Source organism: Excalfactoria chinensis, chromosome 18 (genome assembly GCF_039878825.1).
Source record: "Excalfactoria chinensis isolate bCotChi1 chromosome 18, bCotChi1.hap2, whole genome shotgun sequence".
NCBI lineage: Eukaryota > Metazoa > Chordata > Aves > Galliformes > Phasianidae > Excalfactoria > Excalfactoria chinensis.
In genome coordinates this window covers 7,614,123-7,628,024 of record NC_092842.1, presented here as the reverse complement: position 1 = coordinate 7,628,024, position 13,902 = coordinate 7,614,123, and the positions used below count along the sequence as shown (strand labels likewise).

At 43.0% G+C, this 13,902-nt stretch overlaps 1 protein-coding gene across 3 annotated transcripts in view; it reads right to left on the bottom strand.

Moving 5' to 3' along the window:
• CRB2 (crumbs cell polarity complex component 2) overlaps nucleotides 1-13,902 on the bottom strand; it is a 64,580-nt gene that overhangs the window by 15,654 nt on the left and 35,024 nt on the right. For 2 of the 3 annotated variants that reach the window (XM_072353157.1, XM_072353155.1), the window contains exons 2-6: nucleotides 12,184-12,879; nucleotides 9,835-10,030; nucleotides 9,199-9,338; nucleotides 8,540-8,722; nucleotides 7,936-8,049 (exon numbers count right to left, since the gene is read on the bottom strand). In XM_072353157.1, coding sequence (XP_072209258.1) covers nucleotides 7,936-8,049; nucleotides 8,540-8,722; nucleotides 9,199-9,338; nucleotides 9,835-10,030; nucleotides 12,184-12,760 — 1,210 coding nt within the window. In that variant the 5' untranslated portion in view covers nucleotides 12,761-12,879. Of the gene's footprint in view, nucleotides 1-7,935; nucleotides 8,050-8,539; nucleotides 8,723-9,198; nucleotides 9,339-9,834; nucleotides 10,031-12,183; nucleotides 12,880-13,489; nucleotides 13,550-13,902 lie in introns of those variants that run through there. The other variant, XM_072353156.1, reaches the window with a different exon arrangement.

The following is a 13,902-nucleotide window of genomic DNA, read 5'->3' as shown; positions in this document are numbered from 1 at the left end:
TTCTACATCACTGCTCCGTATACAGCTTGCAATAATCACACCCTTCAGCAAGCAGCTGGCCTCCCTCTCTCCTTCTTCATTATCACCAATGATTTTTGTCAACTACAAACATCTTTCATTTGTCAAATTCTTAATTACGCCAAAATAAAATGGAGATTTCAATTGAATATTGCTGCCTAGATGCTAATTTCAGCTCAGCAGAGAAGTATTTACTTGGGGTTTGTCTGCAGATCATTGAGTGCAAACAAAGCCAGAGATTTCCAGAAAGTAAAGGAACTTTTCCCATCTTCAGGAAAGAGAAATAATAATAATCAAGATTTTTGGTCTCGGCCATCGCAGCGCCCAGAAGTGCAGATCATCTCACAGGATCCACTACTCTGTGATTTCAAAGAAGTTCTAAACTAATTTGCTTCTCCAAGGAAGGCTTAGACATCCTTTCCTAGGTGTGCACTTAAAGCAAGTTCCCCTTCCTGAGTCTCCTTTGCACTCTAAATCTCTAAGCTCAAACATTTACTTTTGTTCTTATTATTGGCAAAGCTGTTTGAACGACAGTGATTTGTTACATTATTAGATTTTAAAATGTGTACTGATCTTCTCATACAGTTAAAGACTAAGAAATGCAAATCAATAGAATTAATTATGTAAAAAATCATTAAAGTATTATTTAAAAAGCTGCTATCCGAGGATGGTTATTATCAAACACTCCCTTCCAACCCAACCCGCTCTGTGATTCCACATAATTCGGCAGCGTTGGGTGCACGGTCCCAGTAACAGCAGGGCCAGGAGCAGTCGGTCAGAAGCTGCTAAGTGAGCTCTCACAGTCTGCATCATTTTCCAACAGAAATTTATTCCCTAAATTCTGAACTGTTACTGACGTGGTATGAAATGTTTCATAGCTGCATTAAGCAAATCCACACAGCTACTCTGAATGAAAGTAATCATTTCTAGCTGCTATTAATAAGTAAAGATTCATTGTACTATAAGAATAAATAAATTAAAAGAAAAAAACACATATAAAGAAAAAGATTCTAATTTAGCTGTCGCATGCCAAAAAAACTTGAAGGATGGGGTCTATTCATGGTCTCATATCTTGAAACGTGAGTTCAGTGGGGCTTCCCAGCCAACCCTGGACGTCCTTTCCCCTTAAGACAGCTGAATTCCAAGCAACCTTTCCCTGGTGCATCCTAATTAGGATTTGTATTATTACCAAAAGAAAAATGGGGGGGAGGAAGGGAGGCGAAGGGAGAGATGGGGAGAGAGAGAGAATTAGCAGCAACAAACAGACCCGGCCACAATTATATTTGCACAATTACTGCCATTTCCATGGCAACACACTGCTTTGACCTCTCTCCCACCGAGCACTACTCCTCAAGGAGATGTGGGGGAGGAGACGCAGAAGTGCAAAGGCCAGCTAAGGGTTTGTCCCCTGAGCTAAAGAATTACTTCTTGATAAAGGAGTTTTAAATCATTAAAGCAAAAAGGAAAATGGCAAAAAGATTCCATCCAAAGAAATCTAACGCTTCACAGAACTAACAGGAGACACTGACATGTTTACAAAGTACACCTGAGTACAGAACAAGGACCCGTGCCTCAGAGCAGCACCCCAGGTTGGATTTCTGCCGACAGCTTTCAGAGCAAGGCAGAGCTGTAGCAAAGATGCACACGGAGTGCGCACTGCTCCACATTTATCTTGAGGCAACTAGGAAATTCCTGGTCCTGAAGTTTCCAAAACAAAACTTTAGGTCTCTTCAAAATAAAAACATTCTTCCTTTCTAGTGAATTCTCGTCCTTCTCATGCCTCCAGCTACCATTAATCGCACAGCAGCTCCCTGCCCTGAGCAGGCACGCAAACATTCAGGACACATTGCAATTACTGTATAGATCTCATTACCTGCTAGCAGAAAAATTCCCTTCAGGATCACGCCAATCAGCACAGATTTCATGGCCGACTCCTTGTGGACATTTGTGACAGTAAAGGAAAAAAAATGGGGGTGAATGAGGGTGGGGAAGGGCAGAAAGGCTGAAGTGAACTGGCAGAATGTGTGTAAGCGCTCCCTGATGCCAGTCAGACAAAAAGGGATTGGAGATGGAACTAACCAATATAGCAGAGACCTGCGCTGCTGTGAGATCTAATCCAGCCCTGCTCTAAACCTCCCCAGCTGGCCTCTGTCAGTGCTGACACAAAGAATGCGTACTTGCAGGGCTCTCCCTCGGTGCATTACAGTAATACCCTGCAGTATCCACAGCATTAGCTCCAGCAGCAGAAAGTCAAGAGACAATCTCTTGCCCTTGCCACCTCCCAGGTGAATGTGCCAAGTTCCATGAAATAAAGAACAAAATACAGATTTTTCTTTTTACCAGCTGAGACAAAAAAAAATATTTCCACCACCAAAGCATATGAATAAGGAGAGCTCCAAACGCAGAGCACAGCCCCTGCCCTGTTGTGCATTCAGCATTGGGACCAGCACTTCACGCAGTCTCCTTCCTCCATCTTGCTCCACTCTGTGCATATGCGTGCACAAGCATTTCCACTGTGCAGCATTCACAAAGAAAGGTCTCAAGCTTTAACTACCACATTTATGTGATTTCTAACTGAATGGAAGGAAACACCCTGCTTTGTGCTGACTGCGCCAGTTCAACCGCAGGACTGCAGAATCGAAGCTCCCTTTCTCCGTTATCAATCTTACAAAATCAGCTGTTGCAATTTCACTGAGGATCTGGTTTCAGAAAAATGTGGCTGCTTTCAAATGTCCCAGCAGGAACTTCTGTGTTGTGAGGCAGCCTGAGAATGTTGTCATTTCTGTGAAGAAATGTTATCTGGAAGCTTCTCTCCTAAACATCAAGTCTTTGTTAGGATCCACTTAAGGTCCCAGCAAACAAAAACTCTCTGGAATAAGGGAGCTGCATTAGCAGTATGACTTCAAGATATTAAAAGAAAGCATTCCAAGAACTCTTGCAGTTTGTTTACTTTCTTCTGTGCTAATTCAGTCCAAACATACCAGTCAACATACCACGTACCAGGGATATGGTGAGGATCTGTTGAGGTCAAAACTTCCCAGATAGTCACATCTGGGTTGTGTAGGCATAGTCTTATCATCCTCATGCAGATTTTCAGTGCCATCTATAGTAGAGGGTGACCCTGCTGTTCCTGTTCAAATGCAAACAAGTAGTTTGTGCTCATTCAGCTGTCCACTGCAACAGCGGACAACTGTGAAGACCAAAGAATGTCAGTTCCCTTCAGGAAGACCTATAGTTTTACTTATATATGTATTTACACACACACATACAGAGTCTCTGTATGCTGCTGATTAGAAATATAGATATGGAATTCATGTAGCATAAATCAGCACAGATTCTGATCCCCCACATCTTTCCAAATTCATTATGTTAGAAGCTGCAGTTGCTTCTTTTCCCAGGATCAATTTAAGGATATATTTAGACCGTCTGATCTTCTCAGAGACAGATAATGGTGATGGTGTATTTTCATACAATGCCATGAAAATTCCAGGTCGTACACATTTATGTTTGCGATAAAATACTTATAAAAGGTATCTTCCAAAGCAGCTTATGATAGTCTTTGAAGGAGTCTAAAGAAATTGAAAATGATCAGATGATTCATTTTCTAGAGGTTTTAATTCCCACTTCTTACATGCTGGCAACCATGCGAGTTACAAGATTCAGTCATGTTTTGTTCCCAATCATTTGTAAAACTTCTTGAGGGAGGACGGGATAAAAAAACAGCACTGAATATGTCAGAGGCTTCATAACAGAAAAATGGCAGAAAATTAAATGTTAACTTTGGACAGATTTCCAAATTCCACTCATTTCTCAGAAAGCAATTAGCAACTTTCTCACTCTGTTGGTAAATGTGTCCTCCGAAATGCAAGAAATTATTTCCAGGCTTCAGGGACAGCCATCCCCACCTTAAAAAACAGAAACTTCATCTGCACAGTTCACATACTGCAAGTGGTGGCTCAGTGGCACATCAATCCATTATCACTGAAAAGGATCATCTCTGCTATCAGCATTTTATGAGAGAAATCAACACACTGGATCTAATCTGCTGCCTGGAATCCTCAAATCACCTCTCCTGGCAGCGGCCATGAGCAGACAGCCACCTCACCTGCTCACCATACCTACATGGAGTGCTATTCTGGGACACCACTCTGCCCACATATTTGCCTCTCCTGCTTCTGAAGATTTAATTAAGTTGGACTTCACCCATTTCAAGTAGTACAGAAATAAAATTTAATTTATCTGAGTCATTCCACCTCTTGTAACCCTCTCTGAACTGTGGTCAGCTGGCACATCTCGGGCTGTCCACCAGTCAGAAAGATGATGTAAAGGGATAGCTCAAACAGACTGCATGGTTGCAAGTGTTGGCATTTCACAGAATCACAGAATGACCTGGGTTGGAAGGGACCTCAAGGATCATGAAGCTCCAACCGCCCTGCCTGGCAGGGCCACCAAACTTCCACGTTTACTAGATCAGGTTGCCCAGGGCCCCATCCAACCTGGCCTTGAACACCTCCAGGTTCATTTCAGTTCGTTTCAGAAGATGTTTTTGAACAAACACATCTGGTACAAGAAGCAGGATCTAGAAGTGTGCGTGCTTCCAGCATTTTCATCAGATGACAAGAAAGTCAAAAGGTCTCATTAATCACGGAGCTGTACCTCAGAAGGCAGATGCAAAGTGGAATGGAAAGGGAGCTGGGTGTGTGTGTGTGTCTCATGCAGTACTCCCTTACTCCCTTCCTCTGTGGTACGGAAGTGTGATTCTGTTGAAGGGGTAGCAAGTCCTTTAATTGCTAATGCTCTTTCTGTGGACGCCAGATCTCTACAGCAGATCTGGCATCAGGAAATATCTGTGAAAAAGAAATTAAATCTGTCCAAGTGCCAACCTGTATCACAAGGGCAGTTAGAAGGAAGAAGCATCTCCCAGATACTTTGTGACTCCCGACCCAGAAATTCAAGCCTATTTGATCTGGGCCAGCACGCTTGCAAAGAACAATTCACAGCTACACAGAAGGTGTTCTGCTTCTTTAAGGACAAATGACAAAGACATCATGGCTGAACAAAGTGAAATGGTTGGGAAGCACTCTAACTACTACTGACAGGACAATCCTTCCCAAATTTACCACCACGTTACCTTCTGATTTCACACGGAAGTACAAGCATTCCTAAGCCATGTGCTAAAAAGCTCAAAATGTAACCTTGATCACAAGGTTCTCCTACCACGGGAAGGTTGCAATTGAAATGATGGTGGTCTTCCCTTCCCCTTCGGGCTGACCAATGCCACAGCCTTTCTGAAGGCAACTTCAGCAGGAGCAGAAATATGAGGAGTGCTCAAGTCATTCAAAACTTTTCAAAGAACAAATTAGTCCAATTCCACTTCAGTGATTACATGCTTGCAGGTTAAAAGTTGGTTCTCATTTCAAACAGAGGCACCAGTCTTATTTCTTTCTTTTTTTTTTTTAATGTCCTGTCCTAAACCACAGCCCATGCACACAAGATGGATTGAAATCATTCCTATGAATAAATGATTCATTTTGTCTTTTTTACTAAAGATTGCCTTCTCCTATTAGGAGAGAGCTTTTTCTCTTGACCACAGTTGACATTATTCCAGGACTGCACAAGACTCATTCTCCTTCTTACCTCATTTTGTGTCCATGCAATCTTTTAATTCACACTTCTTATATCCTCTCAGGGCACATCCTCTGCTAAAGCACAACTCAATGCACTGGGCTGACTCTCAGGACCTACTATGAAACTCTCCATGGAAAGAGGCCCTGCTTTTCCAACTACTACATTTCAGAGGAAGAGCAGCTCACCTCCCTGCAATCCTATAGCCTGAGACAGCACAGAGGCAGTTAATTTGCAACGAGTAAATTTCTCCTTACTCACACTGTTATCACAACACCCCCCTAAATTCCTCAGACTGAAGAAATAAAAATACCAAAAGAACCCCCGCTGCCCCAAGAAAGCATTCTTCATCAGAGTAGCAAGTTCACTTTAATCAGCGGAGGCAGCTTAAACCCAAGTTCATGGTAGATCTAAGCTGCCACAGAAATGTGTTTTGAGCAGAAACATTATGGGAAGCTTCACAGAGTTGTTCTGTGATCCTAATATGAAGTAATAAGCTGTTTACCCAGCATGACTGTACTGGGATTAATTGACAAAGGAGGGGAGATTAATTGCTATTATTTCCCTGTCAGCTTCACTCCTCCACATGCACTCACTGATCTCACAGAGACTGCTCACAGCCTTTCACTGTGTTAATGTGTCAGAACTACCTCAGATGAAACAAAGTCCTTTACCAAAAGCAATGTCCAGAAGAGCAACTTGCTTCTAATCCCCTTCAAGTACTAATGAACCCAAATTTGATGCAACAGAATGAACTCTAGCACTCCTTCGCCCATCATCCTGTGTTCCTGTCAGCTTTTCTACCCATAAGCACACTAAGAACTGGAAAGGATTAAACAGATCTGCAGTGTGGCAGAGCAAAATGAAATTCTGAACTCTGTGAGGGGTGCAGAGGCAATGAAGGAGGAAAAGGGAATAGGGCACACATGTGAGTGGGAATTATGAGAAGCAGGATGAACTTTAAACCATCTCTTTAGACAAGATCTTAGTTCATGAGTGCAGCACTGTAACTAATGAAAAAGCAGCCATTAAAAAAATGTCAGTAAGAGTCCATTTTCAAAGGCCATACATACAAAAACAACTTTTTCTTGACATAGCCTAAATTAGGAATCCAAAGCAAAGCAGATACAGTATGACATCGCAAACGACTCAGCCCAGTTAACAGAACACGTTAACTAGGAGTTGACTTGAGATTCTGGGTGTGAAAGTACCTGTGGTGATGGGTCTTCCCAGGAAAAAGCTGGGCAGACTTGCTCCAGCTCTGTTCAACCATTATGACCACAGAGAGGAAACAAAACTTTCCCACATAAAACAGACCTAAGACTCTGGAATGCTGCTACTGCTGCTACCTGCTGTTCCAAGAAATCGAAAGACAATTTTATACTGGCTTCTAGTTTTTCTTTTTCCCACGAGATGGCAGCCTAGGAACACAGTAGAAAGGTTACATCCCCCTCAAAAATACATGATTGTGCTGGGGACCACCTTTCTTACAAACTGCTTTTTGATGCAAATTGCTCAAAACAGAAAGTACATAGAGAATTGAAAGGTGCAGAAAACTGAAAATCAATGTTCTAAACTGATATAAGAGTTAGCATCAGTCAGCAATGCACCCTCCCAGCAGAGCTGATGCTGCGTACTCAACTATCCCCTGACCCATTAGGGTCAGGCAGGGCATTTGTATAAGAATCTAAACTCCCTGCTCCCTTGTAAACAGAGAAGGCTGCATTTGCTCACATCACAAAGACCTTTGACCTCCTAACCCAGCAAATTACTGCCTTCAGCCAAAAATCTCTGGCTCTTATCATCCAGGAGTGTCAGGGATGAGAGATGTTTTACCAGATGTTTTATGTGCTGATGATCCAATCTGCTACAGTAAGTAGCTTGTGGCATTCAAAGTGTCACACACCTTTTAAAAAGTATTTCTTATGTTTTATTTGAATGCTCTTTTTGTTCATTTCATAGTTTATGTATAAAAAACACAGTTCTCCAAGAGAACTTTTACTCCAGGATGCAGGTCTCCAGATAGTCTGGTTTTTTCCATAAAGCTGTTTCAAATTCAAGTTTAGAGTCTATCAACTTGCTTGCTCAAAATTATGTTGTTGGCTTTTTTTTAGCACTGACAGAAATGCCCCTTCAAAGCTACTGAGCTCCACACAGTTTCTCTCAGTCCTACCCAGCAGTCTGGGCTACTCAGTACTGCAATCCAGTCCTGCAGCCAGACAATAACACAGCAACCCTGCATTAGTTAGCCAGACTGACCTGATTCCAGCCATCCACTTTCACCAGCCTTACCTGAATAACCTGGCAAACAATGACAAAGAAAGCCATCAACAAGGTCCACGCAGCTACCTCCATTCTGACATGGCTGGGACTCGCACTCGTCGATGTTAGTAAAGCAGGTCTCCCCTTTGAAGCAAAAATACCAATGTTAGTGCATGGATGTACTACTGAAGGATACAAATTGAAAGGCAACTGCATTCATGATGTTTTGCAGTTCTTTTCTGTCTTCTAAAAACATGGAAGAATTCTGTAAACTGTGTGTGCCACTCCTAACACCCTGACAAATAGATTCTATCATTGAAACAATTATGCAAAGTGAAGTGAGGAAAGCTTAAGCAATTTGCCTGCGTCAGGAAAGGGAACTGTGCCAGAATCAGAACTGCTGCACAACAGTGGACCAAACTTTTATCTTTTTCTTTAAAAACAAAAAACAACCCCCGCCCCAATTATTGTTAGTTTCTCCTTCCAAGCATTTTCCCCAGCTCTTAAATCCATGCTTTTACATATATTTATAAATGAGGGGAAAGGGTGGGTGGTATTTCACCCATCGTTTCTATCTACTCAAACCCCTGTCAATCTGCAGCAGGAAGGGGGCAACATTTACCACAAAACCTACCTGCAAAGCCTGGCTGGCACCAACAGAGGAAACCGGCTGCTTGGCTGTAGCTGAAATTGCTGGGGAAGTCAGGTTGTGACCCATAGTAGGACTGGTTGGATCGCTCAAAGCACACACCTCCATTGTGACAGGGATCTGTCGCACACTCGTTAACATCCTCTTCACAACGCTGCCCTGTGTAACCTGCCAGAAGACATCTGTGTAAGCATCATGCACAACTGCACTAAAACGAGTCACCCACGTATTGTGGTTGCCTTGAGGATGAGAATAGGAGCCAAAAGACATTGCAACTCATTGTGTAAGGAGTCCCAGAGTCCTCCAGTTTCTCCAGCACATCAAAGGAGGGAGCCAGATAACCAATTTGCAAGAAACTATTAATTTATGATAGAAAAACACACACAGGAAAAATGCAGAAAAGAAGAGAAAGAAATTTTATGGTTGAAGATCAGGGTGCATTTCTCAGTGAAGAGGTTGATCCAATCCTGGATGACCGGTAAAGGGAGATGCAGTGGTAGCCTCATGGTTTTGGATAACAAAACTTCACACTGGGCCATGCTGTACGACTGTTAAATCCTTACTGCTTCAACAGGGAAACTCAGCACGTGCTCTCTGTTGCAGTATGCCCAGGTGCTGACATACAAAACAGATTTCAAACTTACCTGTCCAGCAGGCACAGCTGTAGTTCTTGATTCCTTCAATACACGTGGCATTGTTTAGACAGGGCTCAGAGGCACACTCCAGGATATCCACCTCGCAGTGGTCCCCTTCAAAGCCTGTGTCACTGCAGTCACATTTGTAACTGTAGGACAACAAAACAGAGTGATGCAGAAGCTCCTGATTTTGTTGTTGAGCTTGTGTGAGGAAAGAGCAAATTGGGCTGACTGGAGTTAGTCTTCATACTGAACAAACAGGCCACACTAACTACAGAGCAGATGAACCTCAGCAATCTCTAAACCTATGTGCCTGTGAAAAGGCACACTGACACACAGGTACATTCTCACCAGCTGCTTGCACTGATCGTGATCTGCAAATCACTTCCCTTTGCATCTGATGTCAAATGGAAACAACAACAGGAACCACTTTCCACCTTCTTTTAAGCCTCTGAGGAGTTCTGCTACTGGAAAGGCCCCTCTCACAACATGCTGCCATTAATCACTCCTTCAGTTACTACCACTGGGATGTACAAAACACTAAATCCAACTCTTTCCATGTATTTTACTCTGATTTTTTAGGTCGCACTAAGTAGAATTTTACATCAGTACTGGTATCTAACTGCACAGATACTGATTTCTCACCTGTTAATGAGGTCTTGACACGTCCCATTGTGCTGGCATGGCTGGCTTATACATTCATTGATGTCCACCTCACACTGGATTCCCTGATAACCTGGCATACAGGTGCAGGTGTAGAACCCAATGTGATCACTGCACAGGGCCCCATTCTGACAAGGGTATGAATCACATTCATCTATTTCCACTTCACAGTTTATACCTTGGTTAGAAAAGAGAAATATTTGTGTTAAAAATCCATCAACCTGTGCTGCTTGCATTTCTGAGCTGGAATTGCAAAAGCCGTGTTATCAGATCCAACCGGCCAGCACAGCCATCTTTTCTAATTTTGCTGTAAAAACACTGTGAGCTTATGAACAGTGTGCAATTCTTAGAGATTAAGGACCTTTCATTATTACTGGAAAATGGAATTGTTTTCTCTGGATGTTAGTCTTAAAACAAAACTATAAGTCGTTTCGAGAATATACAAAGCTTTAGTTTCTCTCATTCGGGTTTGCTGAAGCAACCAACTAGACAGCACCTCACAAACAACATTCAATTCCTGAGTAAACCACGTTGATCTGACTTGCATGCACTCCTTAAAAATCTGAGCTGTTTTGATTGGGAATCCTTTCAGGGCAGAGAGGACAGGGGTAAGAAGAATCACACTGCTAGTCAGTGTTATTTAACCTTTTGTATTTTATGTAGCTCTTACAGTTCAAGTCAGATACAGTACTCTTCACTTGTGAAGTTATTAAGCAGATCCAGTGTCCTACATTAAAGGCAGCTGCATTTTGGGAATGGGAAAAGTGATCACAACCTGGTTCTCCAAGACATTGATCCCTTTGTTTAAATAATATTTGTAACTTGCTTTGAGACACGTAGGAAAAAAGAATTAGAGCAATGCAAGATGGTAATTATAGGAAGTCGTATTATGAAATGTTACTAAAATTTTGGCCAAAAGTAAAAAGAAATCTGGCATTTTTGGTCCGAAGTCTCAGCTTTCACTGACAGAATAAGACCTCCCATGCAAACTCCTAGGCAACTGTCTTGCCATTCTACATTCCACCACTTGAAATTGTCTATGACCTGACATCATCTCCACGTGTTAGTCATTGCAGTGGCACCTGCCAATCCATCTAAGCTCCGCTTCTCGTTAAAGGCTCAGGACGTACTGGAGTGGCCATCCTAATCCTCAGGAATGTGGGCCCCCTAATCTGCTGATTCAAACCTGTCAATACCCAGGCAAAACTCCCTTCACCCAAATTCCAGCTGAAAGCACCAGGAAACAACCTGCCTTAGTAAACAGAGGTGCTAGAACCTCTGAGGTCAGGATGGAGTGCTAGGCCACAAAGCTCATATCCAACATCAAAATAACTTGAGTACAAACTCCTCCTGCCACTTGAGTTATTTTATCACTTCCTTATCAGTAGAATCCCATAATCCTTAACAGACGATTCAAGAAAAGAGTCAAAGGAAACTGATTTGCAAAACTATGTTTGATACCCCACATCGGTAGCTATCTTAAGACCTAAAGAGAAATTCTGTTTTTTTTTCCTCCCAAGTCTCTGTTCGTTTTTATCAGAGTGACTCAGCATCAGGCACATTCCTGATGTTGCATTCCGCTGGTAATCAGCAGCATTCCTTCACAGCAACCAAACCCTTGAAACACTTCAATCTGTGACAGTGGAAGGCTGAGAAAGTTCATGTGCTAAGTGGTACCAGGCAGAAATGGGCACAGGACAACTGCATTCCACTCTGATAGCAGGGCTAGAAGAACCTCCCACTGCCTTCAGATAACTCACAGGTGTAGACTACTCTGAGTCATCAATAGCATGATGCACATAAAAGGGATACTTAAGTCATATGCCAAAAAACATTCTCTGAACATCAAAGAATTGGAAAAGAAGTGTCCAAATGAAAGCCACTCTATTCACTCCCCTTAGACAAATCCTGCAGGATGGGACAAAGAATTACAAACAAGTTTAACAGTCATACTTGAAAACACTAACTGTACTCCTTCTGATACTAAATCTCTTTTCTCGTATATCTCCCTTCGTTACATAGTGAGGCTAATCACACCTACATGATATCTAGTGCTCCTAGACTCGGATTGTTCCCCTACATTCATTCTTAGATCCATGCCTCTCAGCATCTGTACTGTCCACAGAAATCAGCCTCAACTATTGCCTGGAAGCTGCAAACACTACAACATTACTCCAACACAGAACCTGGTTTAGTCTCATAGCTGTAAAACAACAGCTTCTCATGACAGCTACTAGCACTACTGAACTTGTCAGCAGCAGACACGTGGAGCTACATGAATAGCAAGATGTAACCCAACCAACAGGGTAGTACACGAGCATGAAAGGGTACCTGTGTAGCCGGGGATGCACTCGCACAGATAGTGATCCATCTCATTCAGGCAGGTGCCATTGTTTTTACAGGGCCGGGATGCACACTCGTTGATGTCTATTTCACAGTTGTATCCTTGGAACCCAGGCACACAGAAACAGCTATACTCATTCACCCTGTCTCGGCAGATGGCTCCGTTCTGGCATGGGTTGGAAGCGCACTCGTCAATGTTGTCTTTGCAGTGGGCCCCGGTGAAGCCAGGTTGGCAGATGCAGGCATAGTCCCCAGGACCCTCGACACATGTCCCATTATTTAGGCAGAGGTGGCTAGAGCACATAGAACTTTGGCAGCCTTCTCCATTCAGTCCTGTTTGGCATTTACAGGTGTATCCACTTATACTATCTACACATTCAAAACGAGGATCTTTACAAGGGTTGCTCTCGCACTCATTAATATTAACACTACAATCAATACCTGCAAAGCCAGGCATACAGATGCATTCATATTCTGGAAGTCCTGGAGTCTTGCTGCAAACCATATGGGCAGGACAATTGTGTTTAGTGCATGCATCATAGAGGAGTTCACAGTTTTTGCCCATGTAGGCTATGGGGTGTGTGGGGCAGGTGCACTGGTACCCCACTTCCAAATCCTTACAGCTCCCACCATTTTCACACGGGGATGATGAACAACTGCTATCATTTTCAGAGTATGAAGTTCCTGTTGAGAAAACAGACATTTGGTTAGCTAGCATTAAGTAGTCTAAGAAAATAAAAGCTCGTCTACCAATCACCACACACGACTCAGAGGTATGTATTAATATACTGACTGAGGTTTAATATCTCAGCTGCTGCTTCTAAGGATTCTTTTATTTTTTGTGCTAGTCCACTAGTGACGGTATCAGAGAAATAGGCAACGCTCCTTGTGAGAGTCCTGCCTTTGTTTCACACTGAAAGTGGAAGCACTAGAACTTAACCTACTTTTTACATGTCAGAGCACAAACAGCTCTGCCATTTTTGCCACGTTCTGTATATATCTGTGGGCCATCCATTGACAGGAATGTCTCTGGGAAACCCCACACCAACAAGAAACAGTGGCAGGTATCAAACAGCCAGGAGCCTACATAGATCTGACTGCCCACAGCTCCCTGCCTTCGCTGCAGCACTGCTTTTTGAGAAAAGCTTTAAGATGCTGTTCTCTAGTCTAAGCATTTGCCAAGATTGCACACCAGAACTTCTCAGCTGACTTTAACCATTCTCTCATCCAGGCTATCGTTATTCCAGCCTATTTCTGGTTATATTTGCCTTGCTCTGGTGCACCTTCTACACACCCAGTAGTTAATCTGTGTCAATGGTTTTCTATCAGCTCTGCACCCCCATCAGCTCCCCAGCCTTTGTACATGAAGGTGGAAGCATCCGGCTTTAGGGCCTGAAAGGGATTTATAGGAGACTCTGGTTTACAAAAGCCTGCCCCTGCCCTGACCTCCCCCTAATTCCTCTCACCAGAAAACTGTGGTGATTCTAAGTCTTCTTTTAAGATGCAGTATTGATGGGGGAGGGAGAGAGTTCAGGGATTTAGACAGCCCCTTCTATTCCCATCATCATCTCTATTGCTCACCCCTCCCCTTCCTCTCTCATATGATGCTGGGGAGAGTTGCTGAGCATTGCACTGTCCAGCAATCTCATTATTCCGCCATGAACCCTTTTATTCTCAGATTCCCAGTCAGGCAGAAAACAAGGATGA